At 51.5% G+C, this 26,303-nt stretch overlaps 9 protein-coding genes across 9 annotated transcripts; 5 read left to right on the top strand and 4 right to left on the bottom strand.

Moving 5' to 3' along the window:
• Window positions 1-207: 207 nt before the first annotated feature.
• GT037_002502 (uncharacterized protein) lies at window positions 208-2,611 on the bottom strand (the record flags this gene model as incomplete). Its single annotated transcript, XM_038927549.1, has 2 exons — window positions 208-2,398; window positions 2,463-2,611. The coding sequence occupies 2 exons, from the start codon at window positions 2,609-2,611 to the stop codon at window positions 208-210; spliced, it is 2,340 nt and encodes a 779-aa protein (XP_038790841.1).
• Window positions 2,612-3,721: 1,110 nt separating this feature from the next.
• Window positions 3,722-3,901, bottom strand: GT037_002501 (uncharacterized protein; the record flags this gene model as incomplete). Its single annotated transcript, XM_038927548.1, has 1 exon — window positions 3,722-3,901. The coding sequence occupies one exon, from the start codon at window positions 3,899-3,901 to the stop codon at window positions 3,722-3,724; it is 180 nt and encodes a 59-aa protein (XP_038790840.1).
• Window positions 3,902-5,362: 1,461 nt separating this feature from the next.
• GT037_002500 (sulfate permease) lies at window positions 5,363-7,444 on the top strand (the record flags this gene model as incomplete). Its single annotated transcript, XM_038927547.1, has 2 exons — window positions 5,363-5,696; window positions 5,745-7,444. The coding sequence occupies 2 exons, from the start codon at window positions 5,363-5,365 to the stop codon at window positions 7,442-7,444; spliced, it is 2,034 nt and encodes a 677-aa protein (XP_038790839.1).
• Window positions 7,445-9,881: 2,437 nt separating this feature from the next.
• Window positions 9,882-11,829, bottom strand: GT037_002499 (sugar transporter-like protein; the record flags this gene model as incomplete). Its single annotated transcript, XM_038927546.1, has 5 exons — window positions 9,882-10,124; window positions 10,175-10,474; window positions 10,524-11,195; window positions 11,248-11,406; window positions 11,455-11,829. 5 exons carry the CDS (start codon window positions 11,827-11,829, stop codon window positions 9,882-9,884), a joined length of 1,749 nt encoding a protein of 582 aa, XP_038790838.1.
• A 1,061-nt stretch (window positions 11,830-12,890) lies between these two features.
• Window positions 12,891-16,423, bottom strand: GT037_002498 (glutaredoxin domain containing protein; the record flags this gene model as incomplete). Its single annotated transcript, XM_038927545.1, has 6 exons — window positions 12,891-13,247; window positions 13,313-13,396; window positions 13,512-13,686; window positions 14,353-15,043; window positions 15,667-15,933; window positions 15,988-16,423. The coding sequence occupies 6 exons, from the start codon at window positions 16,421-16,423 to the stop codon at window positions 12,891-12,893; spliced, it is 2,010 nt and encodes a 669-aa protein (XP_038790837.1).
• A 1,226-nt stretch (window positions 16,424-17,649) lies between these two features.
• On the top strand, window positions 17,650-18,709 carry GT037_002497 (uncharacterized protein; the record flags this gene model as incomplete). The annotated part of the gene is made up of 3 exons (XM_038927544.1): window positions 17,650-17,956; window positions 18,018-18,458; window positions 18,507-18,709. The coding sequence occupies 3 exons, from the start codon at window positions 17,650-17,652 to the stop codon at window positions 18,707-18,709; spliced, it is 951 nt and encodes a 316-aa protein (XP_038790836.1).
• A 526-nt stretch (window positions 18,710-19,235) lies between these two features.
• Window positions 19,236-20,534, top strand: GT037_002496 (uncharacterized protein; the record flags this gene model as incomplete). The annotated part of the gene is made up of 4 exons (XM_038927543.1): window positions 19,236-19,415; window positions 19,485-19,555; window positions 19,607-19,640; window positions 19,686-20,534. 4 exons carry the CDS (start codon window positions 19,236-19,238, stop codon window positions 20,532-20,534), a joined length of 1,134 nt encoding a protein of 377 aa, XP_038790835.1.
• Window positions 20,535-21,666: 1,132 nt separating this feature from the next.
• On the top strand, window positions 21,667-23,487 carry GT037_002495 (choline dehydrogenase; the record flags this gene model as incomplete). The annotated part of the gene is made up of 3 exons (XM_038927542.1): window positions 21,667-21,700; window positions 21,756-22,475; window positions 22,532-23,487. 3 exons carry the CDS (start codon window positions 21,667-21,669, stop codon window positions 23,485-23,487), a joined length of 1,710 nt encoding a protein of 569 aa, XP_038790834.1.
• A 1,239-nt stretch (window positions 23,488-24,726) lies between these two features.
• Window positions 24,727-25,880, top strand: GT037_002494 (ubiquitin-activating enzyme e1 1; the record flags this gene model as incomplete). Its single annotated transcript, XM_038927541.1, has 2 exons — window positions 24,727-25,768; window positions 25,822-25,880. 2 exons carry the CDS (start codon window positions 24,727-24,729, stop codon window positions 25,878-25,880), a joined length of 1,101 nt encoding a protein of 366 aa, XP_038790833.1.
• Between the last annotated feature and the right edge of the window lie 423 nt (window positions 25,881-26,303).

Here is a 26,303-nt window from a genome sequence, read left to right as displayed (position 1 = left end):
CACTAAATCCCCTGTAAAGGGTCTTTGCTGTATTGCCAGGTGGGATTACAATACATTACACTAACAGTGAAGAAAAGAACGAACTTGCTCGTACTGCTCTGTTTCTTAAATGTATCAAGCCGAAGCCCTGGATGGCACTAAAAATAATCTAGCTTATCTGCCAGTCGTCACGATACAGATGTCTCTCTCTATCAACCATACCTGCCACTACTCATCAATGTCTTCCTCCTGCACACTCAACGCATCGACACTATCCGCAAGGCTCAAACCCGTTCCACCTGCCCTCAACGATGGTTTCTTCCCTTTTCCCTTTGTCCTCTTCTTGTTCTTCGCTCCACTGCTTTCACCCACCGGCGGCGCGTCCCTAACCCAGCGCGAGATGGCTTCCGCCCTCTCCGTACTGATGGGATACTCGCGACCGTTGTCCTGCGCCCAGCGCTTGGGTGGTGTGGGTTGCGGCGACACTGGATTCCCATCTGCATCGCTAGGAGGAGATTGCTGTCTCTTCTTCTCAGCTTCCTCATCTTCTCTGTTTCGGCGTTCTCGTGCGCGGACTGCACGTTGGAAGCTTTCCTCGTCAACGACGCGTTCGTCGGCTAGGGCTTCGAGTATGGCCTCGTGCTTTTGACGTTCGCGACGTTGAGCGTCAGTTTCGACGCCGCTGGAACCGTTCATGCCATTCTTTCCTGCCAGGTCCGTAGAGCTGTTCTTGCCACTGCCGCCGTGGCCAGGTAGAGGTGCCGGGCGGCAGAGATTCTCCCAGGACGTGGATAAGCCGATCCAGTTTCCAGCTCGTCGGAGGACTTCGATCCAGTCTGCACGTGCAGGAGATCGCGCAGCGAGGAAGATAGGGTAGCCGTCGCAGACACGGGCCAGGCGAGCGGCATTGTGGGCATGTCGGAGGTGTTCTTTGGGGGGTGTTTGAATGAGTGCATGGCAGAGGAGAAGACTGTGCAGGGCGTCTGTAATGAGGGGATGGTAAGTTATGCTCTCGTGACTATCAGCAAAAGCGGTGGCTGCTGCTGAGGCCGGGGTTTCGGAGGAGTTGCGGGGTGGTGGGTAAGGGGGTAAGGAGGTTGGAGGGGCAGCGTCGAAGAGCTGGGAGACTTTGAAGATGTCAGGTGGAGGGAGTTTAGGCCATGATGCGCGGTCTGAAGAGGACTTGGCAGGACCACGATGGGGCACGAGGGCTTCGGATATGGGTGACGAAGCGCCATTTGTCTGCTCTATTAGGCGATTCATATTTGGTTTGATCTTGTCATTCGGATAACCGTTCGCATTGCTGTTGGCCGAATTGCCTAACCTACGCAGGAACTCTTCAGCAAGCTCGGCAGAGATGCCAGGGGTATAGTCGAAGTGAGAGAGGAAGGCGACGTAGTCTCGAAGAGCGCGCTTGGCGTTCTGGCGGACTTGCTTGCGGGCTTCTAGACGCAGGTGATTGCCGTGCGCTTCTTCTGGTGTCACCGGATCTGGTTCTTTGCCTTCAGCGATCTGAGCATCACGCCAAGCCTTTGCCTCTTCGGCTGCCTGTAGGCCATCTAATGCAGCATTGACATGGCCGCATGCTATGGTAAAGTATACGCCAGCGCGATGGAACAGTAACTGTGTCTCAAGCGAACTAGGGTGGTCTTCGTCAGGGATCTTAACCTCCTGTCTCCAATCTCTCCCGTACTGTTCCTGAAGTGTCTTTGCTAGCACCAGCTGGTCCTTGCCCGCTCGATGCTGCGCCATGATATAGCGTGCGGTACTCAAAGCCTCACTCAGATCCTTGGCCGAGTTCACATAGTCCTCCTTGAAGATTCTTGTCAATGCGCGTGTTCGCAGGGGGCTCCCGTCGTTGGGTCGCTCGCTGATGATTTCATTCAAAGTATCCAAAGGTGTACATTGTGCCATCATGCGGCTGGGAATCTTCTCGTGGAAGAAGTGGACGTACTTGGCGTCGATATTGTTGGGCTCGCGCTGCAGCACCAGGTGCGCGACGTCTTCCAGCGTGCTTGCGCTCTGCATGGTAGCTACACTGGCGGCAATCTCGTCGAGATGGTATGCCTGGCTCAGCTTGTTCGTCGCCAGCTCGCGCATGCGGTGTTTCCGCTCTCTACTCAGCTTCGAAGTCCCGCCTCCCCCGTAGCCTATCCCCAGCGCCGCCGCGTTCCCAAGCATACTGTTCCCATTATTGAGGCTGTTGCTGAGGGCGGCCGACGTCAAGCCCGACGTGGCGCGCACAGCAAGGTTGGTGGCCTCGTCAACCGCCTTGCGGATCTTGACAAGGTCGTAGAAGACGGCAGGGTCAATGGGGTGCGGGCGCGGGGAGAGGTAGTTGCTATGGGCGAGCGACTCGAGGACCTCAGGGGGAAGCTGGAGCCAGGGGCCGTGGAACGAAGAGATGTAGCGCCAATGCCTATAGTGCCGCTATTAGGGTATTGTCTCTCTGCATCAAGACGGCAGTACCCGCCCAAACTCACTTGTTGCGACAGATGATGAGGGCAGACGTCGAGGGCTCGCTGGCCGCCTTCTTCGCTGCGGCTGCCCCGTTGCTGGCGGGCGGCGGCGTCGACGAGGCGCTGCCGCTGGGCGCCGCATCGGCCTGCGCGCTCTTCTTCTTGCGCGCCATGTTCCAATCTTCTGGATATGCAACTCTGACCGGGGACGTCTGCTCTGCACTGGCCTCAGAGATGCCCTATCGATAATAAATTTCGTCTTGGCGTTAGCGCGGAGACGGAGCTTGCGTCGCTGTCTCCGACACGGCACTCTTCACCACCACCTCTCACCTCCGCCGCCCTCGTCGCCATCCTCCATCACCTTGCGCCTTCTTTCCATCGACGTGCGGCGTCCTCCTACCACCGTGACCATGGTTACAGACCGCGGCTGCCACGGCCGCCCTTCGCCTTGATGCTTGGCAAGGGGGAAGTAACGGCTTCCTGCAGCGCTTCTTCTCTAGCGCCTACCCCACTGGTTCTTTGCAGGAGCGTTTGCGACAACGACGACGCTCTCATGCTGTCATGCTCTCACCCTTCCTATATCCAAATATCTTTCCTTAGCCGAGACATCTGATCGCCCATTACAACCACCAGCGTCGCCGCCACATGCCAGGCCACCATGCACAACCCCTCTTTCGGTACACATCCTACTCCGCCAGCCAATCATCCACTTCTTCACCCATCATAGTGCTGTCGACACATGGTCCAGCCTTCGATTTTCTCACGGCTTTCCGACATATCGCCGTCATTGGCGGGACTAAGTCGCTGGACGGGCTTCTGTCCGGAATATATGCGAGAGTCGCTGCATGGTGGCTTTGCCATCTCCCACACCAACTAATACGCCGGCGATATGTGCCGTTCCTGACTGCATCGATGGATCGACGCACGACCTTGACCTGGTTTGCTTACTGTTTAGGCGATGCGATTAGCAGAGGCAGTCCCGCCTTGGCCATGGCTAGACTACTCAGTATACCGTCTCTTGGCTTCGACAAGCACGCTGGTTCCGCCTTAACCATCAGCCAAGCCAACGAGTGCGGGGAACGCTGTAGAGGCAACGGTACTGATGTTGAACTCATACTGACAACCTCAATCTCAAGCTCTTCTTCTTATCAGCGGACGACCTTCTGCATACGGAAAGACATGATATCGCAAACAAATTTTGTAACGGACATGGCCCATGCAATCAAATTATCGCATCCACATCCTACACCATCATGGAAGTCGTTGGGAGGTTGTTTCGACCTCTACCTTCCGGAACGGCTTAGCGAGAGCCGTCTTGCAGCAACATGGAGACCGTCCTCATTGGCCCAAATCCTGTTGGTCACACTGCATGCATCTATCGTTTGCGCCAACTCATCCCGCTCGGCACGTGCATGTGCTGATGCACTTTCACTCAGATCAAGTTTGCTGTTCATCGTTGACATGTAAGAGATGGCTGCTACACTAAATCATGTGCAGTGTGCATCAGCGCGACATAGTGGTCCGATTATGAGCTTCGTAGCATGCCCTTACAGATTGGAATTGGAACATTCAGTTCGGTCGCGGATGGAACTGAACCGCGATGTAACTACAATTGCGTATGTTGCTGACGAATGCCTTGCCGTTGAAAATTGCCAAGTTGCTTTCGCGTGGCGCTGGTCGTCTCGGTCTCGGTCTCATGAGTACAGCAACTCCATGCACGCCACTGAGGCTGATTGGCGCTCCATAACAGGTGTGATGCTTCAGTAAGGGCACCACAGTCCAGTATGTCTAGGTCGTGCCGCTACCAGTTGAGGGGTAAGAACAATCGGTCTTCATGCCGAACTTGAAACATCTGCGTGTCATGATTTCGGCGAGTTGCACAACGTTTCTACATCCTAGCGGTCATCGAAACAACTGCCGACTTGTGCAGGTTGAGGCTGAGGGATCACCGCTGTTGCGGACGTTTCGTCCCAACTTTCGATCACCCGCTGCACTGACACGGCACACGCTCCGTCCGGGAGATACTCGACAAGGATTCTTGGCCATCTATTCGTGGAGCTTGACACAAAGCTTAATTCAATGCGCTAGCGTCCGACTTCAACCAGGCCTGCGCGGGGTGGCTGACGGAAGCTAGTTCAGCGTTGATGAAGTGTATTGCGGGGTAATTCGACTCCCAAAGATCTCGTCTCTTGCAGACAGTCACCTCAGAATGCAATGAGGGTTAACTGGCATCGTCTTATCAAGTTGAATCCAAGCAGTTTGCGCTGTTTCATGGTATTTCAGATGGGCTCAGGGAAAATGTCAAATGTGACCGAACCCTGGGTTTCCTATGCTTAGACATTTCGGCAGCATGACAAGCGCTTGTCTAATCTCTTAGTGCCCCCTGCTGCTATCGGCAGCGTGACTATGTCTTTGCGCCTCAGTGGTGTATTACGACAATATCATCGAATCGCTACTACGTCAATTCTCCACTCGTCCTACAGCTTGCGCCTCGGTCCCTCAACACGGAAGGTCGAGATTTGAACAGGGTATCACGTATGCCAGTTGCAGTTCCCTTCCTTGATTGGATATCACTAGACCCGCACGCCGATGTCCATTTGCCATGATTGGTAGTACCCCGATGCGAGAGCACCTGGACGTTCTCAGCATGTTTCCATGCGAGTAAGCGGGTAGAAGTGGGTGTGTTGGCAGGCCATCTAGTAGGTTCAGCTCCTGCGCTATGGCTTCAGGACCCGGTTGCATCGATATGAGGCTACCTTGCCGTTGATAACGCCGTTTTCCAGGATGCGTGGAGTATATCTTTGCCGCAAAGTACACTGTGTTGCCCCTCAGTTAGCCTCCTCGACTGCTCAACCTTTTTTGATTCCCCATATCTTGATTGTTCATTGTTCGGTTGCTATTTGTTTGCTTCACGTCAATTCATCATGGAGTTCTTCAGAAAGCAGGCCAAACGGAGTCGAGAAGCGATAGCCACCGACACTACCCTTCAGCGTACAGTACGGTATGGTAACAAGGCTGTTCGTGCCGCTCCTTCGATTGCGGGCCAATACCTGCTTCAAAAGGCGCCCATCATCCAATGGTTGCCAAAGTACAATCCACGATGGCTTCTCAACGACACGCTGGCCGGTATTACTGTCGGCGTGCTCCTCATCCCTCAGTCTCTGGCATATGCCAAGATCGCGACAATACCTGGACAATATGGACTCATGTCAAGCTGGCTGCCAAACTTTCTCTACCTTGTCATGGGAACATCTAAAGGTAAGCCATCCAACTGGGGCCGAGATTGACCGCTAACACCGATGCCAGACCTGTCCACTGGTCCGACTTCGCTTATGGGTCTGTTGACGGCAGAAATCATTGCAGATGTTACTCAAGACGGATACTCACCACAAGCAATCGCTTCCGCCGTTGCCATGTCCGTCGGTATCTACTCTATGGCGCTAGGCTTGCTCAAGCTTGGTTTCCTACTAGAGTTTATTTCCGTGCCCGTTTTGAGCGGCTTCATCTCCGCCGCCGCCATCGTCATCATGCTCGGCCAGATCCCTTCGCTGTTCGGCATCTCTGTCGGGTCTGGTACGGCCAACATCATCCATGACCTCTTCGCCAAGATACCCCAGTACGACGGTCCGACATGCGGAGTCGGTCTTGGTGGTTTGCTGATGCTATATCTCATGCAGAAGATGGGACAGCGCTGGGGCAAGAAGAACAAGGCTATATGGCTGTTGGCGCTTGGTCGCAGTGCTGTGGTACTCGTCCTCTTCGCTGGCATATCGTACGGAGTCAACAAGGACATCGACCTCGAGAACGATGACCCTGTCTGGGCACTGAGCAAAGTCAAATCTGATGGCATCGCAACACCTCGGATGCCCGACTCAGCTCTTATCGGAAAGGTGTTTGCTAGAAGTATTGCGCCCTTCATTGCTGCAGCACTTGAGCACTTGGCTATTGCCAAAGCCTTTGGCCGCAAGAATGGATACGTCACTGATGCCGCACAAGAGCTGGTCTACCTTGGGTTTACCAACTTCTTCAACTCCTTCTTCTCATCCATGGCAGTAGGGGGCGCCATGTCACGTACCGCTGTCAACTCAGAGTCTGGCGTCAAGTCTCCGGCATACGGTCTGATTGCTGGTGGCGTCGTCATCCTTAGTATCTTCAAGCTCTCGCCAGCACTATACTGGATCCCCAAAGCCACACTTGCCGCTATCATCGTTACAGCAGTCTGGCACATTGTAGTTCCCCTCAAAGTGTTTTACGGATACTGGCGAACCTCGCTGGTCGACTTCACTACCTCAATGCTAGCCTTCTGGCTTACTCTCTTTGTCTCATCAGAAGTCGGCATTGGCACGGCTGTTGGGTTCAACATTGTCTACCACCTTCTCTTCATGGCATTCCACCGCGTCCACCGCCTCACTTCTGTCGAGGTAACCTCTCACGGCCGCCAGTCTGGCATGCATGCCACCCCTCTTGATACCCAAGTTTTCCGCATTCACCAATCCATGCTTTTCTATAATGCTTACCACATTAAAACTCAATGCCTTGACGCAGTCCAGACTTTCAATTCTGGTGATGTGGCTACCCTCGAGGCTGCCCACGCAAACCGCAACTGGAGCGTTGCAGGAAAAGATCGTGCCTTGCGTCTACGCACCAAAGCCGAGATTTTGGAAGAACCTGTTCAGATCCGTAGTGTGGTGCTGGACATGTACGCGATGCACAACATAGATACGACTGGTCTTACCCATCTCAAGGATCTCAAGGCAGATATTGAAGCGTATGGCGGAAAGAACACACAGTTCAGACTTGTGGGCTTGAACGATCGCGTCCGTGAGCGCTTTGCGAGGTTCGGATGGCAACTCCGAGGCGCGACTGAGATGAACAAGAAAGGCACGGTAGTGTATGACACTGTTGAAGAAGCTGTCTTCCGTCGCTCTAGGACGTTTTCGTCGGATGAGATTGAGGTGGAACCTACTGAGGTGTTTGTCGTTGGGAATGAGAAGAGCAAAGTGTAGATGAAATGTTTGTGATACGCATGCTGGATGTGCAACGTCTCTTCTTCATTATTCTCTCACTATGCAAGTGTAGTTACACAATCCTATGGCAATCTCTCTGTTATTCTTCTTACTGAGTTGTGGCATTGAACTTTTATACACAAGTCATGATTCGCAACCGAGCGATGAAACATCTCGTCTTCGTCTAAACATACCAAACTCTCGTCACTCTCTGCCTTTCGTCTTCTCATTCCTGTGCATTATCAGTTATTTCAGCAAGACTACCAATCATCTCTCTACAGTACATCGTGTTACCCATCTTCTACTCCGCCTCGCCCCGTAATGAGTTCACGGTGCTGGATGTTTGATTCTTATCCAAGTGAGATAGTACCACGCGAACCGTATGTGTAAGTCTAAAGATGATCTCTTTGTTGAGTTGGTCAAGATTCAGAAACATTTCTAGCCACGAAGTTGGAGCAGGGTGACTCTGGGAATACATATGGCTTTGTACCCTCAAAAGAGTTGTGTCAGGACATGATGACAGGACACAAAGCTGACGGTAGCGCCTTGGGAAGGCGTACTGGCCTGCCCTCATCTCGGTAGTAGGTTTCAAAGCTATCTTTTTCTTGGCTGTACAAGAGTATATTTCCCAGAAGTTCGTTTCCGAGCGGAAGACGAAAGCGAAGCAAGCGGATCGTCTAGCTCTTCTTGTGAACAAGTAAATGTGACATCTAGAGTTTTGTGTATTGATCGTGGGAGTGTACAATTCTTCTCGCGACTAAGTGAGTATGCGGTCTGAAGAACTAGGCCTCCATTGTGGGAGCGATATCACTTTCGCTGTTAACTCAGACTTTAAGGGTCTAGGTATCCTCGAGAGCGATCGCTTGGTGTCTTCTTTCAGATTTGGGGAAGAAGTTAGTAATGTCGGCGGGTCGTTATCAAGCTCAAAACAGCTGTTCGGACGAGCAGGTGCCCAGGTGGTGTTAGTGCTCTAGGAAGCACATCAAGGCCCCTTTGGACTTCGTTGGGTTTCTCATTTCCTAGAAACGTCGTAGCAAGCGAGATCGAGAACGTTATTTGACTCTGTGGCTCATGGCTGGAAAACCCACTGTGATCGTATCGTCAACTAGCGAGTTAGTCTTCGTCCTGTAGGCAGTGAGTGCAGAGACAACAGATACAGGCTTAGTTGGCGACTTGGTTTTCCATCCTGGAGGAGTATACTACGAACAGATTCAACATCACTTTCTCCGCTACTTCGATCCGGTGAGCATAACGTGAGATAAGGCTGTTTTGTCTCTCCTGTGCCACCTTAGACAGACGACAGTCGTTCTGGAAGGCATGTGGGTGCCAGATCGTATCATAAACATCCGTAACACGTCCCAGCACTGATTGAATTTCACAACGGCTCTGGTTCCGGACTTGAGATACAGCCATCGGTAACATATCGTGGAATCGGATTGTCCGGCACGTATGAATCCCTCGAACAGCTGGTGGTAGGCGAGTCGAAGATTGAATGTTGCCATCTTTCTACACGTTGTGAGCAGATTCAAGAAGATGTACACGAAACAGTGCCCGCCTCGTCCTGATCTCTATCTTCGTCCATATCACTTTGCATCACTGCATTTGATACTTTTAAGAATCAGGTGCCGAATTTGGCCTCATAGTAATTTCCCATCTCCCGAAAGGCGCTACCTCCTTCTTATCTGGTCATACACTCCTAATGCGACGAGTGACCGGCTGTGCATGTTGGCTTGAACACCTTTTGATGTTGACAAGTGGAACTAATAATTGCCTTGACGATGCCGAGTAACTTGCAAGGTTTGCTGCCTGACTCTGGTATCATTTTAGCTTTCGATGATTGACTTTTGGTCAGCATACTGAAAGCTTCTTTTGTGCTTTGAGGTAAGTGTGCCCAATTGAGGAGGCACTTCATGTTGGAACCAGTGCATAAGTGTCGCTATCTTGAGCGCCCTGCAGTGATCCAGAGAATACAATTATTGTGAAGGGGGAATTTGCCTTGTTCCGCAAGTATCGGCGTTCCTTCCGCGGAACTCAGAAATTATTGGACAAAGGCGAGCTCAAAGGGCGTCCCCCCTCCGGAGAGGTGTCGGAAGAGAGCCTGAAGTGATAAACGCAAAGAAAAAGAAACCAACCGCATGATGCAGAATCAGCGCGTAACAAGCGTGACAAGAAACGAAATGGTGTTGCGGTTGGACAGAGCCGACGACAACGGCAAACCTCTGGAGAATGTTGGGAAAGAATATCTACGTCATCGGCTGCGGACTAGTGGAAACAGGAATAGCGCAGGAGCGATCGGTGTGAGCTTGTCTGGGCAGAATTGTGAACATGATTTTCTGTTTGCATGAATGTATTGCTTTCTATAGCATGGGGTATCGATGAATCTCTTTAACGGCATAGATAAAAGCCAACTTTTAGTGAATCGTAATCTTCCGCTTACTTAGAACATTTGTCTGTTCTTCATCTCCACAGGCAAGAAGCACATCAACAGTGCAGACAGCCAGATACCACCAGCACCTAGCCAAAGGATACCGGAACTATTGTCAGCAAGAAGCTGAGCACCCGCGTATGGTGCGACAATTCCTGCAATACGACCTAAGCACGAAAGCATGCCGCTCACACTGCCGCGGTAGACGGTGTCGAAGAGTTCCGGAGCGGACGCATATAAGACGGCATTGAAATACTAAACTTCTATTAGTATTAAAAGTAGTGACGTTTGGAGACCGCACTTACAGTTTGCATGATATATTCCAAGGCGTTCAAACCCACATAAGCCGCAGTGTTAGACACCTGGGTGTACATGGCCATGGAAACACCCTGGCAGAGAGCGGAGAAGACCAGAGACCATTTTCGGCCAACAAGAGGCAACTGGATAGACGCAAGTGCGAGGATAGCACCGATAATTCCTGGGAAGTAGATGATGAGGTACTGCTCATATGTGTCGCTCACGGTTCCCCGACCCTCGTCGACATTGTTGCGTAACAGGATAAGTGGAAGGAAGCTACCCGCGAGGTTGAAGGACCAGTAGTCGCCCTATCCATTGTTAGCAAATATCAGAATTTCTGCGAGTGATGATGCTCACCATGTATGTGATCGCAAGTAAGACGAAAATAAAGGCGGATAGTTTGTTAGTAAAGATACCCTTGAGGCGAGTCAATTCTTTTCCAAATCCGCTAACGACCTTCTTGGCAGTGGTCTTGGTGTCTTGAGGGCCTTCGTCTGACACTCGTACGCTTGATGTAGCATTGGAAGAAGCATCATCTATGGCAGCGAACATCTCCATGGTCAACGTCGGGGCCGGTTGCTTGTTGAACTTTGCAATCTTGTGCAGGACATCGAGAGCCTGCTGCTCTTTTCCTCTCGCAAGCAAGAACTTAGGCGACTCATGGAAAGTGAAGACGAAGTAGCGGAGGAAGAACACTGCCAACGTCATGCATCCAAGAACGATGACAGTGTAGCGCCATCCCATGTTGCTGTCAACTGTGCAGCAGGCTTCTCCAGAATTGACGCTGGGGCAAGCTGGCAAATCGGGATCACAGCGCCATTTGGCTTGACCGGTGGTACCGTAGGCAATGCAAGATGCAATCGCAACACCGATTGGTTGCCACATGGAGAGAAGGGCGACGAGGAAACGTCGGTTATGAGGTAGAAACTCGAGTGCTATGGTTGCATCAATCGGGATGTTGCCTCCGAGACCAAGGGACGCAAGGAAGTAGATAGCACATATCGCACCATAATTGTACTTGGGGGCAGCCTGGTTACTGGTCAGTTTTTGATTGCAGAAAAGGCGATTTTTGTTCGCGTACCAGCAACAGCCCAAATATTGAAGTGATAAGGCAAGTGAGGTTAAAAGCCCATTTACGACCGATAATATCGACGGCAAGGCCAAAGCCAAGCGCACCAACAGCCAGTCCTGCGTTGGCAATTGCAAAGATATCTCCAGTGTGTGCATCAGAGACTCCCATCTGTGGATACTTTAGCACGCGTTACCTGCTTGAGGTTGCGCAACTCACCTCCTGATAGATGGCTGAGGCAATCAGACCAACACCTTGTGACCATGCGAGATCAAGAAAGTATCCAAAGCCACAGAGGAACCAGATGCATATTTGGTACCTTCCCATTCCGAACTTATCGAGTTCAACATTGATTAAAGCGGCCTTCTTCTCGAAGGTATTGAGCGGGTTTGCGGCAGTGCCTTTGAGAATTGCAGCAAAGGACAAGTCGGTTTGGTCGACACGCTCTACGTCGTTGTAGATTGGAATCTCGACTTGAGGGCGCGCTTTCTCTGGGTGCTCGACAGGTATCTTCTCGGTCTCGGGAACCTCGACTGGTATTTTCTCATCATCGCTGAGGTGCGCTTTGCTGCGCTCCGACAGATTGGCGTCCATCTCGGTGGCGAGTGAGCGAGCAGTGATGTGCAGGGTATTGTCAGGTGACCTCACGTAGATTGAGTAAAGAGTGGTCGCCTCGTGGTAATGGCAGGTTACAGGACCGGTACAGTGGGACGAGGTATTATACATATGCGCGGGGAACACCCAGCCCTCTCACGCTACCACCAAGTACTCGCGAAAACGGATCTAAGCGATAGAGGCGCTACCATCTAATCGCTGATCTGAGCCTTGTCCGTTCAACGGCCCCCGTCTCCAAGACGGCTGAGGTGCAGCTGATAGGATCTAATTGGTTGCCACCAACTGATGACGACATCGCAAGCGGCCCCGTCGCACGACCTTGTCTGGCCTTGTCTCTTGCATGGAGCTGTAACTTCGGCATGGCCGTGTAGCTACAAACTCTGAACAGAGCTAACGAGATGCACTAACAGCGTAGGTACGCCAAACACCTGATAGGTTTACGTCTCCGTGGTAATGCGGTTGTAAGACCCAGGCGGCGACACCAAACCATATGCACTATGCAGTGCTCAGACCAACGTATCCGCTCAAGGCTGAAGGTTACGCAGTCAGCTCAGCTGCCGCGTCAATTTCCAGCACGCTTGTTGCTAATTCTTCTCCACTCTCCTTCACTCCACTTTCACTTATTGCCGTGGAGCTTCAATACTAGTTTTAACACCGAGATCTCGCTTTTCGCCATAGTCTAGCCTCCCATTTTTCCAAGATCTTGAGTTCATGATCAGAGGTCTATGCCAGACATGGTCTAGCGTCAAGCCAGACAACGCCACCAAGCAGTACTTGCGTAGCCCGCTTCGGCTATCTGGCAACCGTCTTCACGTCACGATCAATGTGTTTTTTCATCGTATCCACTACTAGGGAAGCGAACTTGACACAGCTGTCTCAAAGCAGAACGTACGCCTACTTAGACGTTGTTGCATTGATACAAGCTACTACAAAGATAGGGACCATGAAGGTAGGAGAATCTGGTTAAAGAACATTATCTCACGTGCTATTTACTGAGATTCCATCTCCCATGTATGTGCCTGTCTACCTTCCCAGTCCTATTATTCGACCACCTCAACGATGTTGTCCCTCTTTGGCAGAGGAATGCAAGCGTCCCTTTGCACAACAAGTCCCGATCTGCCGGTTGAGGTGCCAGTCAACGCCTTCCGCAACTGGTTCAAAATCGTAAACTCGGTACGGAGCTTTACAGCATACACAGCAACCTTGTAGAAGCCTTGAAGGTTAAAGTACCCACTGAAACACAACCCCATAACGCTGCAATCGAGTATGATTATAAGAACATTGACAGCGATGAGATTCCGAAGATTGGTACGCGTGGTATGGCGACAGTTGCCAAGAAGTTCCATGTTTTTGAGGTATTTGGCAGTTTCGCAGATGTAGAGAATGTTGATAAGGGTCTGCAAATGTGAAAACACCAAGTCAGTGCGTGTCTTACATGCATTTTGGTGCAGGCACAACTTACCTCTTGGACGAAGAACGCGGAGACTTGCACTTTGTCCCAGGTAACATTGGCGTGGTGAAGTCGTGCTGTGAATTTTGGGTGACGCTATGATCGATTAGTATGGCACAGTGGCTTGCGACGAATGACGTGCAGCAATCATTCCGAGCAAAACTGTAGTGAGGCCAAATATGAACGAGTCAATAAGGATCATGTAGAGGACATAGCGTCCGATTTGCGTGTTCCTTAGTACGAGGTTGAGGCGAGAGTAAAGGACAAGTGACTGAGTGACCACGTATGTCAACCACGCCAGCTCAACCACGACAATAGACGAATACGCTTCCCATATGTGGAAGTTGAGTAAGAGGATCTCGATGCCGTGAACGATAAGACCCCAGCTGCACAGTAGGCAGCTCCAGACGTACAAGCTGCGGCTTGTGGTCCTGGTGAGCAGGCGAACGTTGAGCTCGATGCAGAGGTACAATGCGACTCCCAAAAACGCTGCTGCGGTCATGGAAGACGGAAGGCCGCCAAATTCGGTTACTGCCGCGTGGATAACGTCTTCTGAGGTTGTGGACATGATGGCGAGCTTGAAGAAGATGCGCGTGGATTATGTCTGCAATATGTACCACAGAGTCGAGTTTGCTGATCTGAGCGAGGTAAACGAGAGTTGATGGAAGGGTGGACTGGCATAAAGAAAAATTTGAGTCGACGAACGAGGTTTCGCGGACCGTGCCTTCCTCAATCACCTTCATCTTCACCGTGACTACCACTTTGGACTTGACACCAACGAGGCGATGGTGCATGCGAGCACGTCGTACCTACCGAGCAGTCTGTTCTACCTAGGTTCTCTCTTATAGCACGGCAGAATGTTATGGATGTGTGCTGCTATCCGGCAAGCAGGATGGTGAAGTAACCATAGTCGAAAAGTAGAAATATTCAATGGGATGATAACTTTTAAGATCTACCTGTTCTCTAGGTGTAACGGGTGACAGATCATGGTATCAGCCACCATTATGCTGTGAAGATCATGTGTTCTCGTGTTTCATGCCTGAACGGCTCACTTCCCCGCATGTGTGTTGATCCCAGCGACGTTCTCCTGTCTGCTCAAGATCTTCTTAGGTCCCCAAGTACCAGCTCTACCACCAGTGTCAACACGATCCTTCTTGGGACTTATCCTCTCACCACCTCCAATGCCTCCACCGATCTCGTTGACGTTCTTGGGAGCAGTAGCCATCTTGAGGGTGGACAGAGAATTCAATGGTATCGCGGGAGTGCTTGCAGAGCCACTACCACCGCCGCTTCTCTTGCTCTTGGGCTTCCTTCCAACTGAAGTCTCAATCCAAGCACCTCCCTCCTTCTTGGCCCTGCGCTCAGCCTCTTCTTTCTCGCGCTTCATACGCTGCTCTGCCTCTCGCTCTCTTGCCGCCCTATCGCGTGCCTCACGTCGAACGCGTTCCTCCTTGGCCCGCAGTTCTGCTGCCTGTTTCTCTCTCATGGCACGCTCGCGAGTTTCGTAGGCTTTGGCAAACTCGTGCTGCTCGAATCGGATCTGAGCTTCGGCCTCGATGCGGGCCTCAAGCTTGATGCAGGGGTAGCAAGGGAAGTGCGACGGACGGGGCTTGTCGTCTTCGCTGATGTCTGGGCACACTGTGTTGGAGAGAAAGCCTGTGCGGCACATTTCGATGTATGGGCGGTCAGAGAGGTGGTTGCATGTGTGCAGCTTCTTCCAGTAGAGGCACATGTTAGATAGACCTAGGTACAGTCAGCAACTAGTGGTAGATACGAGTTTAGATGCACTCACGTCGCCAAAGCGTAAACTCAGATTGAGACGAGTCGGTGCTGGTACCTCTGAGGGATACTGGAAGAAGGGAAAGCAGATAAGGGCGTAATAGTTGTCACTGTAGACCTCAAGACGGTTGGCAAGTCACATCAGTGAGGTGAGAGAAGGTGGCTTGTCGCATGTGACTGGCAAGAGCGCCCAAGATAGGTGAGAGACGATGGCATGCGAGGGAGGAGCGGTCCTGCCTCAACTGGGAAGGCAATGACAGAGCTCAGGCACTAAACGGCAACTAGACAAGGACGAGTTCTGGTGCATGGCTAAGGCCAGCGGTACGAGATACTGAAACTTTAAAGGGTATATCCATCGCATTATGCGGACCGCCAGCAATTTGGTGTGCATCTGTACACACGCCTAGCGTATCCTACCTACCCTGAAACATGCGCAAGACAGCATGTCGCATCCAAGCGATGCCGCCAAAAACGGACCTGAAAGTACACGGAGAGTGGCGGGGAAGGACGCAAAGACATCTACGCCTTCATCTTTCGTCGCATCTCAGGGCGGGCGCCACGGTGCTCGACCTCGGTGATGCGGCTACCGCCTATCTCCTTGATCTTGGCCACAAGGGTATCGGTCTGATCAAGCTCTTCAATATCGTCGCCACCTCCAATGCTCTTGCCCATCAGTAGAATGTTGGGCACTGTCCGCCGACCTGTAGACTTGTGTAGGAATGCTTGTAGTTGTTGGCCTATTGGGCTTTGATCGAGCTCAACGACGTAGGGTTCGGGTTTAATGTTGTATTTTTCGATGAGAATGTGTTTCGCTTTCTTCGAGTAAGGGCAGTAGGATTTAGAGAAGATGATCACTATGGTTGGTTAGTGACTACGCGTGAGACAGGGGTAATGCAGGAGTAGCGTACTTGGGCTCTTCTTCAAGATGGCATTGAGCTCCATCTCAACTTCATGGTCTTCGAGTGTCTCATTCTCCTTCATCGCTGCTTGGTCGTGCGGTCTACCGCCCTGTTGCGCGACGCCAGGAACCTTGTCGCCATCCATCTTGACTCTGCCCGCAACGCTCTTCTGATCTTGACCCTCAACCTGGACCTTGTGGTCTGCGTATTTGTTCTCGGCGTTCTTCTTAGCCTGATCCTCAGCAGCTTTGAGTCGCGATCCGACGCTCTCCGCGTCGCGTTGCTTGGCCGCTTCTGCGTATTCTTTCTCTTGTAAGGCTTGTTGCGTTTTTGTATAGAAATCCGATGATTGTGTTTGGTGTGCTGCTCTTGACATGTAGAAGAGGACAACAATTGTGGTGACGATGAGGATGCCAAAGAACTTCGTGCGACGTTGTGAGGGCATGATGGCGACGTGTGTACGGGTTGGATATGTGTCGTTTGGTGAGCGGGCTCGTTCGTGCTCAGAACTTGCTAAGCTAATGTATGGCTCGAATGCTGCCAAGTACCAATGGCGCCGATAGTATGTAGTCTCGGGTATATGGGTTGATGAGGTGGTGCTGGTAGAATCCGAGGCTCGAAACAGTTTCCCAGGCTGCAAGTGTCGCACGAGCAGCGGATTAGCGAGCGCGGGCGTACAGACGCGTGCTATCGATTGGACGTTTATGATGCGTGTGGCATAATCCTGGGAGAAGACGTGTACAGAAAAGAGGTACACTATAACGGCTATTGTCGTTGAGGCAGTGCGATGGTTTAGAGTGTGTTGGAGGGTTGGTGGGCCCTTTGGAAACAATGTGGAGAGATGGTGGCCCTGGCTCCTGCTTTGGTTCGCGTCATGCCGCTTTCCGCACGTCTACTCAACACCATCCTTGTCACCTGCCCGCCTGCCAACGCTGTGATTCGCGACTCTACGCCACGGTGCCTGCCTAAATCCTTCCTTAGTCACGACGTGCCCTGGTTGCGACAGGGTCGCGTTGGCTTCTTCTTTGTTCGTGCACTGCCATATGGGCCTCATGTCCGCCTGGAACGCATTACATAAGGTTGCGTCGACATGTCAAAGTATCGCATCGCGTCAGGACAACTTGAATAAGTCCCTTGTTGAAGGCCCTCATATTAGCTTCACAGGCGCACCACTACAGAAGGCTCAAATGTTGTACTGTGCCCCCTCTGACCATCCATCCCTGACCGGTTGCGCTATCCAAGTGCGCCCGATGCCCCGTCGGAGCGTGACAGCGCGTTGAACTCAGAGGCCTCAGGGTTCGAGACCACAAAAGTCGGATCTTCTACTCCATGAAAGCACACACCTATTGCTTGCCGACTTGGTCTAAGAGCTATCTTATGCTCTACCAGATCTTACTCGAGGTATAGAGTAAGCTCCCCGCATCGTGGGTCTCACGAGGACATGCAGGCTGCGGCCAGGTTCTCCACAAACACGGCTGCAGTGCTGTACTGAGTTTAGCGCCCACCCATACCGCTTTCGTACATTCCGCTATTCACTCGAGAGTGGGATGCTTATAACAGATAAATTCGACAAGTAGTTGCGTTGCCTACTCTAGCATCGAGTACATCAGCAGATCACGCTTTCCCTAACAGCTCCACGCCTTTGATCGTTGCGTCATCTGCCAGTCCATTATGTCTCTGCCGACTCCGCACCTCTCATCAACGCCCATATCCATTGTGCCCTCTGCGTCCGAAGTAAAGGGTGGGAGGCTCGACCAACGCAACCTTGAGATCGCAATCAGAGCGCTCTCTAGAGATGGACTTGTAGTGCTGGAAGACATAGTTGATCATGCAGTCTTAGACCGACTCAACAAGAAAATGGTCCAAGATGCACTCGAACTGCAGGCAAGGAAGGACAGTCCCTTCAACTACAATAAAGGCAATATTCAGCAAGACCCTCCTATGACCAATGAGTGGTTCAGTGATGAAATCTACATCAGTAAGTGTTCAGTTCAGCTAGATTTTCGACCATCCAAACGCATACTAATGACAGATCACAGACCCGATTGTCACACAAGTCACTTCAACCACACTCGGTCCCGGACCTTCGTTGCGCTTCATGTCCGGAAACACTGCCCTGCCACCTACTGCTTCATCACCGCCAGCTTCTCAACCGACCCACAATGACGCAGATTTCGATCACCCCTCAATTCCTTTCGCTCTCGTGGTAAATGTCCCTCTCGTAACAATGACACCAGAGAATGGGTCGACGGAAATCTGGCTCGGCACACATCAAGGAACCACTATTGCCGACCAAGAGGGTGAACACGGCGATCGTGCTAGCGGAAGGATCAAGCAGCATCTCCTTGACGCTCGCCGCGAAGTCCGACCACCATCTCAGCCTGTTGTCAAGAAAGGCAGTATTGTCGTTCGCGACCTTCGGCTTTGGCATGGAGGAAAGCCCAACCTTGGTCAAGACCCGAGAGTTATGCTGGCAATGAGTAAGTCAACGCTGCCATTGTGTCTTCTACATACCTGAACTTTTGCAGTACACTTCGCTCCATGGTACAGGAACTCGATGCAAGTTGAGTTTGCTAAAGAGCTTGCCGACCGGTTGTCCTATGAAAAGACTGGTTTGCAGATCGCTGCCACTTACGTGTCTAGTGAGAATCTGCTTAAGAGTTACCTAAACAGGCCTTACGGCAACGCGTACGATTTCGATCAGACCGAGAAAATTGAGGGCATATTCTGAGATGAGTTTGATCACTTCTGATCACTATCTCTACGTCTGTTCAGTCACCAGGATTGCAACGTACTATCGTCACTATCTAAATATAGCAATACTCACACTCCGCTCCGCTCACTTGGCATTATAAATTCACATATATGATACCCCATATTTTTGCAGGATACCACTCGTGCAGTTAGAGGTGTGTCAGCACCACCGCCAAGAAACTACATGCGCGCATAGCTGGAGTCATTTTCCCATTGGCAGGGCGGCCTACGCGAAGTGCTCAGTAAGCTTCCATGGCACGTCAATCAAAGCACATGCTAAAGCTTGGCGACCGCTGAGCGAACATCAGCATCAGCATCAGATCATTCCACTCTGTATTCTCTTTCTCTAGTCTTGATTTCTTGTTCGTTCTCCTATTGATACTTCACCTTGTTTCCGCGGTTGTAGACCAATCTGATCGAATTCATCCTTAGTTACTGCAAAGCCCCGTCAATCACACTCGACCATGTACGTCTTACCGGACATCCAGGATATTCATGTCACAATGACACAGCCGATCGTCGAAATAAATGCCGGGGATGCCACCAGAGGTTTCAAAACAGCATTGGCAGTGGAGGTACCTTTGGTGGTCTTGGCTTTGAGCACCGTCATCCTGAGAGTGTACTCAAGACTAGCGATTAAGAGGAAGATCGCACCTGATGATGTTCTAATTATGTTGGGCACGGTACGTGGGGGACTAAACTAGCCCGTCGCTTTGTACAGCTCATGCCTGACCGAAGCTGACCACGACTAGGCAGCGGCTGTCGCACGTACCGTGATATCTTGTATGAGTGCGGACGACAATTGGGGCTACGACCGAAAAGGGTACGCATGGGGTGCATCGAATGATAGGATTTGTGCTGATCATTATGCTAGTCCCGATAAAACATCAGAAATCCCATTTTATCAAGTGAGTCATTCCCCTGGTGCATCGTAACATACTAACCTATGTTAGCACATCTTCGAGCGCCGTGTTGCGTACATCTTCGCTGTCACGTTCACACGGTTCTCGGTTTTGGCTTACTACCTTCGGATCTTCCCACTGGGAATGGCATCGCTCCGAACATGCTGTTACGTTCTTCTCTTCCTGGCGCTTGCGCATTTCATCGAAGTACTCACCGTCCTTATAGTCTTATGCGAAGACATTAGCAAGCTATGGACCAGGAACTGGCTCGACTTCACTGGATCACAGTGCTTCAGCTCCGCGATATATAGCTACTCTGCAGCCATTGGTGATAGTATAGTTGATAGCTTGATCTTCGCACTCCCGATTCCTTACGTGTGGCAGCTCTCCAAACTAAGGATCCGACAACGGCTTGGCCTCGTACTCATCTTCGGTCTGGGATTTGTCGTTTGTATTGTCGCCCTTCTCCAGATTCCATTCATCAAGCGTCGTGAAGGCAATATGCGGTATTTTGGCAGCGCTGTCAACATTTTGGTTGCCATTCAAATTTCATTTGCCATAATCGCAGCGTCGCTGCCAGATCTGCGCGCGTTGATTGCACGCAGCTTCTCGAAATTCTCGCCACTTCACCACCGCAGTCTCGCCACAGTTTCTAGCAGTGATGGAGAAAGACACCGAGGTGGTCGGAGTGACGTCGAGCAAGGATTTCCAAATCCGGACGCAGCTGAAGGCCTTTGTGCAGCGTCTGAGAGCAAGAAGCTGTTCAGAAAACCAGATTGGCTGAGGAATAGCATACCGGGGAGTTTGATGTCGACGGTGATTACACACAACGAGGTTAACAGACTCTCAACTGAGGACGTTTCGAGTCTCCCTCAGAGGCCAGAGAAAGCAGCAAACTGAAAGAAATTTGTGATTTATGAGCGGCCGTGCAGTTTGTGAAGGGAGGCTAGATAAAGATTGATGTTGCGTGATAGCAGTTTCTTCTTCTCTCAGATCTACATTTTGAACTAGAGGGGTGCGTTAGTGGTACGTTTATGTCCGAAACCCCCTTTCATCAGATGGAGGTGGTGCTAACGGCATGCAGCCGAGACTTACAGAACGCGCATGGCAACCCAAGATGTCGAGTCGTCAGCTAATGATAAGCCGTAACTAAGTACCCTCAGCTGCGGCATGATAGACAGATGTGATTCCAGCACGCTTGCTTGTCTGCGTCTTTCACCAGATGACTAAAGTCGTCAAGCTTTGCTCGGTAGACCAGATGTACTGTGTCTTGGACCTGTGTTAAGACAACGTTGCGAGATTTCTGATGTCAAGATAAGCCGTGTCTGAGAATTTGGAATACCGGATGTAGCTACTTCGTCAGCTGAGATGATTGCTACCACGTCTTGCAACATACCTAGGTACTCATGATGACGATTGGGTTTTCCGGCGGAAAGTGCTTCATTACCAGAGTCGACTGGACCAGTCAGTAAATACTCTTCATCGTGATATGCAACATTGCTTTCTTTCCGGACTGTCTATCACCCTATTGCGTCCGGTATATAAGTTGTACTTTGTGACACAGTGTTGTTAAAGACGGAATTGGAGACTTCCGAGGTTGCTAAGATGACAAAATCCTTGACTTGATCAACAATATGAGCTATACAATTTAGGCAGGCACTTCCAGCTTCAATGTGGTAAGTCTCCTAAATGGCTGCTTACACATCCCTCCATCACTCAGCTGGAAGCCGCTAAGTTAGCTTACATGCACGCGTCAAGAACCAGATGCGGCTAGACTGTCCGGATGTTGCTACCTCGTACGTTCTTCCAAATGCTCGGGACCAACCAAGCCACTAAGCATGTGAGAAGGCTTCCCGACGGCAGCGCTCTCCATGTCCTGTGCCTCGATATCGTCGGTGCATGAATTTGGAATTCAGGGTGGGTGCTATTTGCATCCAGCAATGGGAGATATAAGATAGTGCAACCGCGAAGATTTCGAGTCTGCATCCTATTTACCAACTACTTAGTTGTATCGCGCACCTGAACCCTGAGAATGGCACCCAAGTACGATTTCGTGATCGTTGGCGGTTCGTTCCCGTAGTCCTCCTATGCATCCTTCAACACTAATGGTTCTATCCTCAGGTGGAACATCAGGCTGTCTCCTCGCCCACCGACTCTCCCATTCGCTACGTAAACCCTCTGTTCTCCTCCTTGAAGCAGGCACCACCCCCTCTGGTGACTACCTCCGTGCGCCCTACCACCGTTACTACGCCCAAGCTCTCCGTCCAGATCTTGACCATGGCTACGTCTCCGAACCCGAGCCCGCTTTGAACAGCAGAAACATACCGTATACAAGAGGCAAGGGTCTGGGCGGGAGTTCCATCTTGAACTTCGCCGTTTATCTGTACGGCAGTGGCGAAGATTATAATCGCTGGAGCGATCTAGTGGGCGACGAGAGCTGGAAATGGGAGTCGGTCAAGAAATCTTTCCAAGCTATCGAGAACTACGACTTCTCGGGTTCAGAAGACTACAAACATCTTGCTGATCCTAGCACTAATTCCCATGGTACGAAGGGGCAGTTGAAGGTTGGTCTCCCGCCTGTACTCGAACAAGGCGTGGTGCCGCAGATGGAGGCACTGGCTGCTATGGGAGAAAAGATCAACCTTGATCTCAATTCGGGCGACCCGATAGGAATTGCAGTCTTCCCGCATAGCTATAGTAAGGAGGGTAGGAGTACTAGTGCGATCGCGCATTTGGTGGACCCGCCGAGCAACCTTGAGGTGTGGACAGATGCGAAAGCGGAAAAGTTCGTGTGGGAGGGGAAGAAGGTCGTTGGTGTTGTCACGGAAGACGGACGAGAAGGTACAGCCTTGGACTAATATTGATCAGAGAAATTACAAGCACTGACGAGATACCAGCAATGGCAAACAACGAAGTCATCGTTTGTGGCGGCTCGATCGACACGCCAAAGCTCCTCCTTCTAAACGGCGTCGGACCGCAATCCGAGCTCGAGGCAATCGGTATCGACGTCAAAATCGACTTGCCTGGGGTCGGGAAGCACCTTAAAGATCACGTCCTCACCTTCATGACAGTCGAAGTCTCGGGCTCAATCAACTCCAAATACGCCTTTGACAACAACCCCGCCCTTGTCGCTGAAGCTCAAGAATCCTGGACCAAAGACCATACTGGCGCCTTCGCCCTTCAGAATTCCTCACTTTGGGGTGGCTTCCTCAAACTAACGGATTTGGAATCGTACGAAGAGTATTCGGCGCTTCCACTTGATGTCCAGGAATTTCTGTCCAGAGATCAAGTTCCGACATACGAGTTTATCAACAACTCCATACTCTGGCCACCAGGCACACAGCTCGAGGAAGGGAACACATATATGACTTTCCTTGCTTTCCTCATGAACCCTCAGTCCAGTGGTTCCGTCACACTCCGGTCAGCAAACGCGTCTGACAAACCAGTCATCGCGCTGAATTACCTCACGCACCCCTTCGACGTCCGCGTTTTTCGCGAAGCTATCCGCAACACGTGGCAGAAAATAACAGGAAATCCTGTCGTTGCTCCGCATATTGTGCGTACCATTCTTGGGCCAAAGTCTATGAGCGATGCGGATTTGGATGATTTTGCAAAGGAGAACGCCGGTACAGTTTGGCATGCTTGCGGTACTTGTAAGATGGGAAGGGACGACGATGCAGAAGCGGTTGTGAGCAAGGAGTTCAAGGTTAGAGGAGCGGAGGGGTTGAGGGTTGTGGATATGAGCGTCGCACCTCTTACAACCAATAATCACACGCAGGCTACGGCGTATCTCATTGCGCAAAAAGCGGCGGAGAAGATGGTTGTGGAGTATGGACTCGATAGGGTGAGCTGAAGAGTCACACATTTGTGTGGTGGGTATGGTGGAAACACGCTTTCCTGTCCTAAGAGCGAGATGTGAGTCAATATGAAATGTGAAACTATGCGGAGAAAGCCTTGATAACAGAAACTTGACCTTCCTTTTCGGTGACGTTGACAGCTTGCTGCGTACTTGTCATCGACTTACGGTGTAGTGGTTGGCATGTGCAAAACGGAAGGGCCAGTTGCCAGCACAGCAGGCGGCCCACAACATCACACGAGCCCTGCAGGTACACGGCGGAAGATATTTATAGCCGGCCGGAAATCTGGAGTCTGGATCTTGACAACGAGCAGGACAAGTCAACGGCTTTTCGGAGGCAGCGGAAAGAAGTATAGCGATACCAAGAGGCTATGCGCGACTAAGGCAAACCACTGCACCAGCTTGCAGGCTGCATGCGCAGAACCACGGGACTCCGCGAGGCAGAGTGTTTGAGGAACTACTGCCCGAAGCCAAGACAGGAATCTGACTTTGACCAACACGGGCCGGGCACATCCTTCTGGGGGAAATTGCTATGACGGATGGTGGAATTGAACGTGCGCTGAGACGAAGAGGGTGCCTAGGTGATGCCGCGACGGTGGTTGCTGGGTGAACCGAAGGCGGAGCGAGCGCTCAGCGTCACTGTAAACGACACCCCCTCTGATAGAGTCGTGAGGCAGCACACATCTTCTCACGGAACGCGAACTCACTTGATTGACATCACGAAAACGACACGACGTACTGTTCCCACTACTGGACTCTAGCCAAGTTTCAAAAATCCCGCAAGCGCATAACCCCGGTGTTGCTGGAGTTGGTGAGGAAAGGTCCCCCAACCACCCCCAACCTCTCCCGCGGTTTCCAACCACACGATTATTCCAAGTGTACCCTTTTCTTTGCGCACCTCCTCCTGCACGATTACACACATCCTACCACCCTTTCTTCTCTCCATAATTCAAGTTGAAAATAATAGCTGACTTTTTGTGGTTCCAAACTTGCACCACCAGCGGAACCAGTCACCCACGCCAGCAGACACACGAAAGACACGCTAGCCAACGGATCGACCCCGCAGCACCGATATCCACCCATTCACCGCTCCCACGCCGACTGCGCGATATCTACGAATTGCAGAGCGCTTCTTCTTTCGCTTCTCCCCCCGTTTCCTGCAAACGGTCCTATCTATTCCAATCGCAGTAACCTCGTTCTTACTGCGTTTGGTCCTTCAATCGCTCATCTCTAATCATGTGGCTTTTCAATGCTCCCCCAGCCGTACTCGGCTTGGTCGCATTGGCACACCTGCCCTCAGCTCTCGCAAAGCCATACCCCGTCCACATTGAAGAGTTCCAAGAACTGCACAACGCGTCGCAGATTGTCAAGAAGGCCGACTGCGACAACCCTTGTGGTTACGGAGGCTGGCTATGCTGTCCCTCGGGTTCCACTTGCTACACCGACGCAAGTAACCAGGCGCAATGCGGCTCTGGTGGAGCGACCACAGAAGCAGCAGGCGGCTACTGGCAATACCATACCACCACGTACGTCGAGACAGTCGGTCTCCTCACAAAGACCGAAGTCTACAGCACATATGTCCCTGCCGTCGCAACGCAGACATGTAGCCAGTCGCAAAACCCCTGCGGTTCTACTTGCTGCGACTCAGGCTTCTACTGTCTGTCTTCCAGCGCCGGCACTTGCGCGCTGATCGCTGGTGGCAGCTCCGGAGGTATATCACCATCTGCTCCTCTGCGACCAACTAGCTCAGGCGTAGTAGTCATCACCTATACCGGAACCCCCACCGCGACTGTTCCCTTCCAGACACCCATCCCCACCGGCGCAGCAGGCGGCGGCCTCGTCCCAACCGAAGAGAGCAACAGCGGTCTCAGCGGCGGTGCCATCGCTGGTATCGTCATCGGTGTTATCTTGGGCATATTGCTACTCCTCCTTCTCTGCCTCTTCTGCTGCGCTCGCGCTCTCTTCGACACTCTCCTTGCCATCTTCGGCATCGGCAAGAAGCGCAAGCACACGCACGAAGAAACCTACATCGAAGAGCACCACCACAGCGGTGGCGCTGCTGCCGGAGGTCGCTGGTACGGAGCCGGTCGTCCTTCTCGCCCATCGCGCGCTGGTTCTGAGAAGCACAGCGGTGCGAAGAAGGGTCTGGGCCTTGCGGCTGGACTTGGTGGTCTCGCGCTCGCTTTGGGCCTGAAGAGGAGACATGACGCCAAGGTTGACGATAAGAGTACCACTGTCAGTGGAACATCATACATGTACAGTGATTACACAAGTTCGAGTAAGTAAATCCACGGCCTTGGAATTACCAGCACTTTACTAACAATTATACAGGCAGCGCAAGTTCATCAGACCGCCACACACGCCGAACACGCCACTCATCGAGAAGATAAACGTTCCACCAAACGGAATCTCTCTCGCAACTTTTCAAAACTGTACAAAGTCTTTTTTTTTTTTGCTTTCTCCTTGTGTCTAGCTCCGTGCTGATACCTTATGGCATGGGTGGGTTTTATCGTGGGTACACGGGGCTTCGACAATGTTGACCCTGTTGGCGTTACTTGGGCGTTTTCAGCGGAGTTCGCTCACGACTGCAAAGCGACGACTGTGTTATGTTTTGATTTTGGTTTACTTTTCTTACTCTCTCGACGTATGCGATTAATGAGGAAATGCGTATGCGAGGATATGAGACACGGGATGGAAGAGAGATGTATATGAAAGCAATGGAATGAAAATGGAATCAAAGATGACTGTGAAATCAAGGCTTGGTCTATAACACTTTATTAAACTGCATACTTGTGTGTATTACTGCGTTCCGC

The sequence above is a fragment of the Alternaria burnsii genome (genome assembly GCF_013036055.1).
Source record: "Alternaria burnsii strain CBS107.38 chromosome Unknown 750, whole genome shotgun sequence".
Classification (NCBI taxonomy): Eukaryota; Fungi; Ascomycota; class Dothideomycetes; order Pleosporales; family Pleosporaceae; genus Alternaria; species Alternaria burnsii.
The sequence above is the reverse complement of the archived record's forward strand: the minus strand, read 5'-3'. Positions and strand labels throughout refer to the sequence as shown.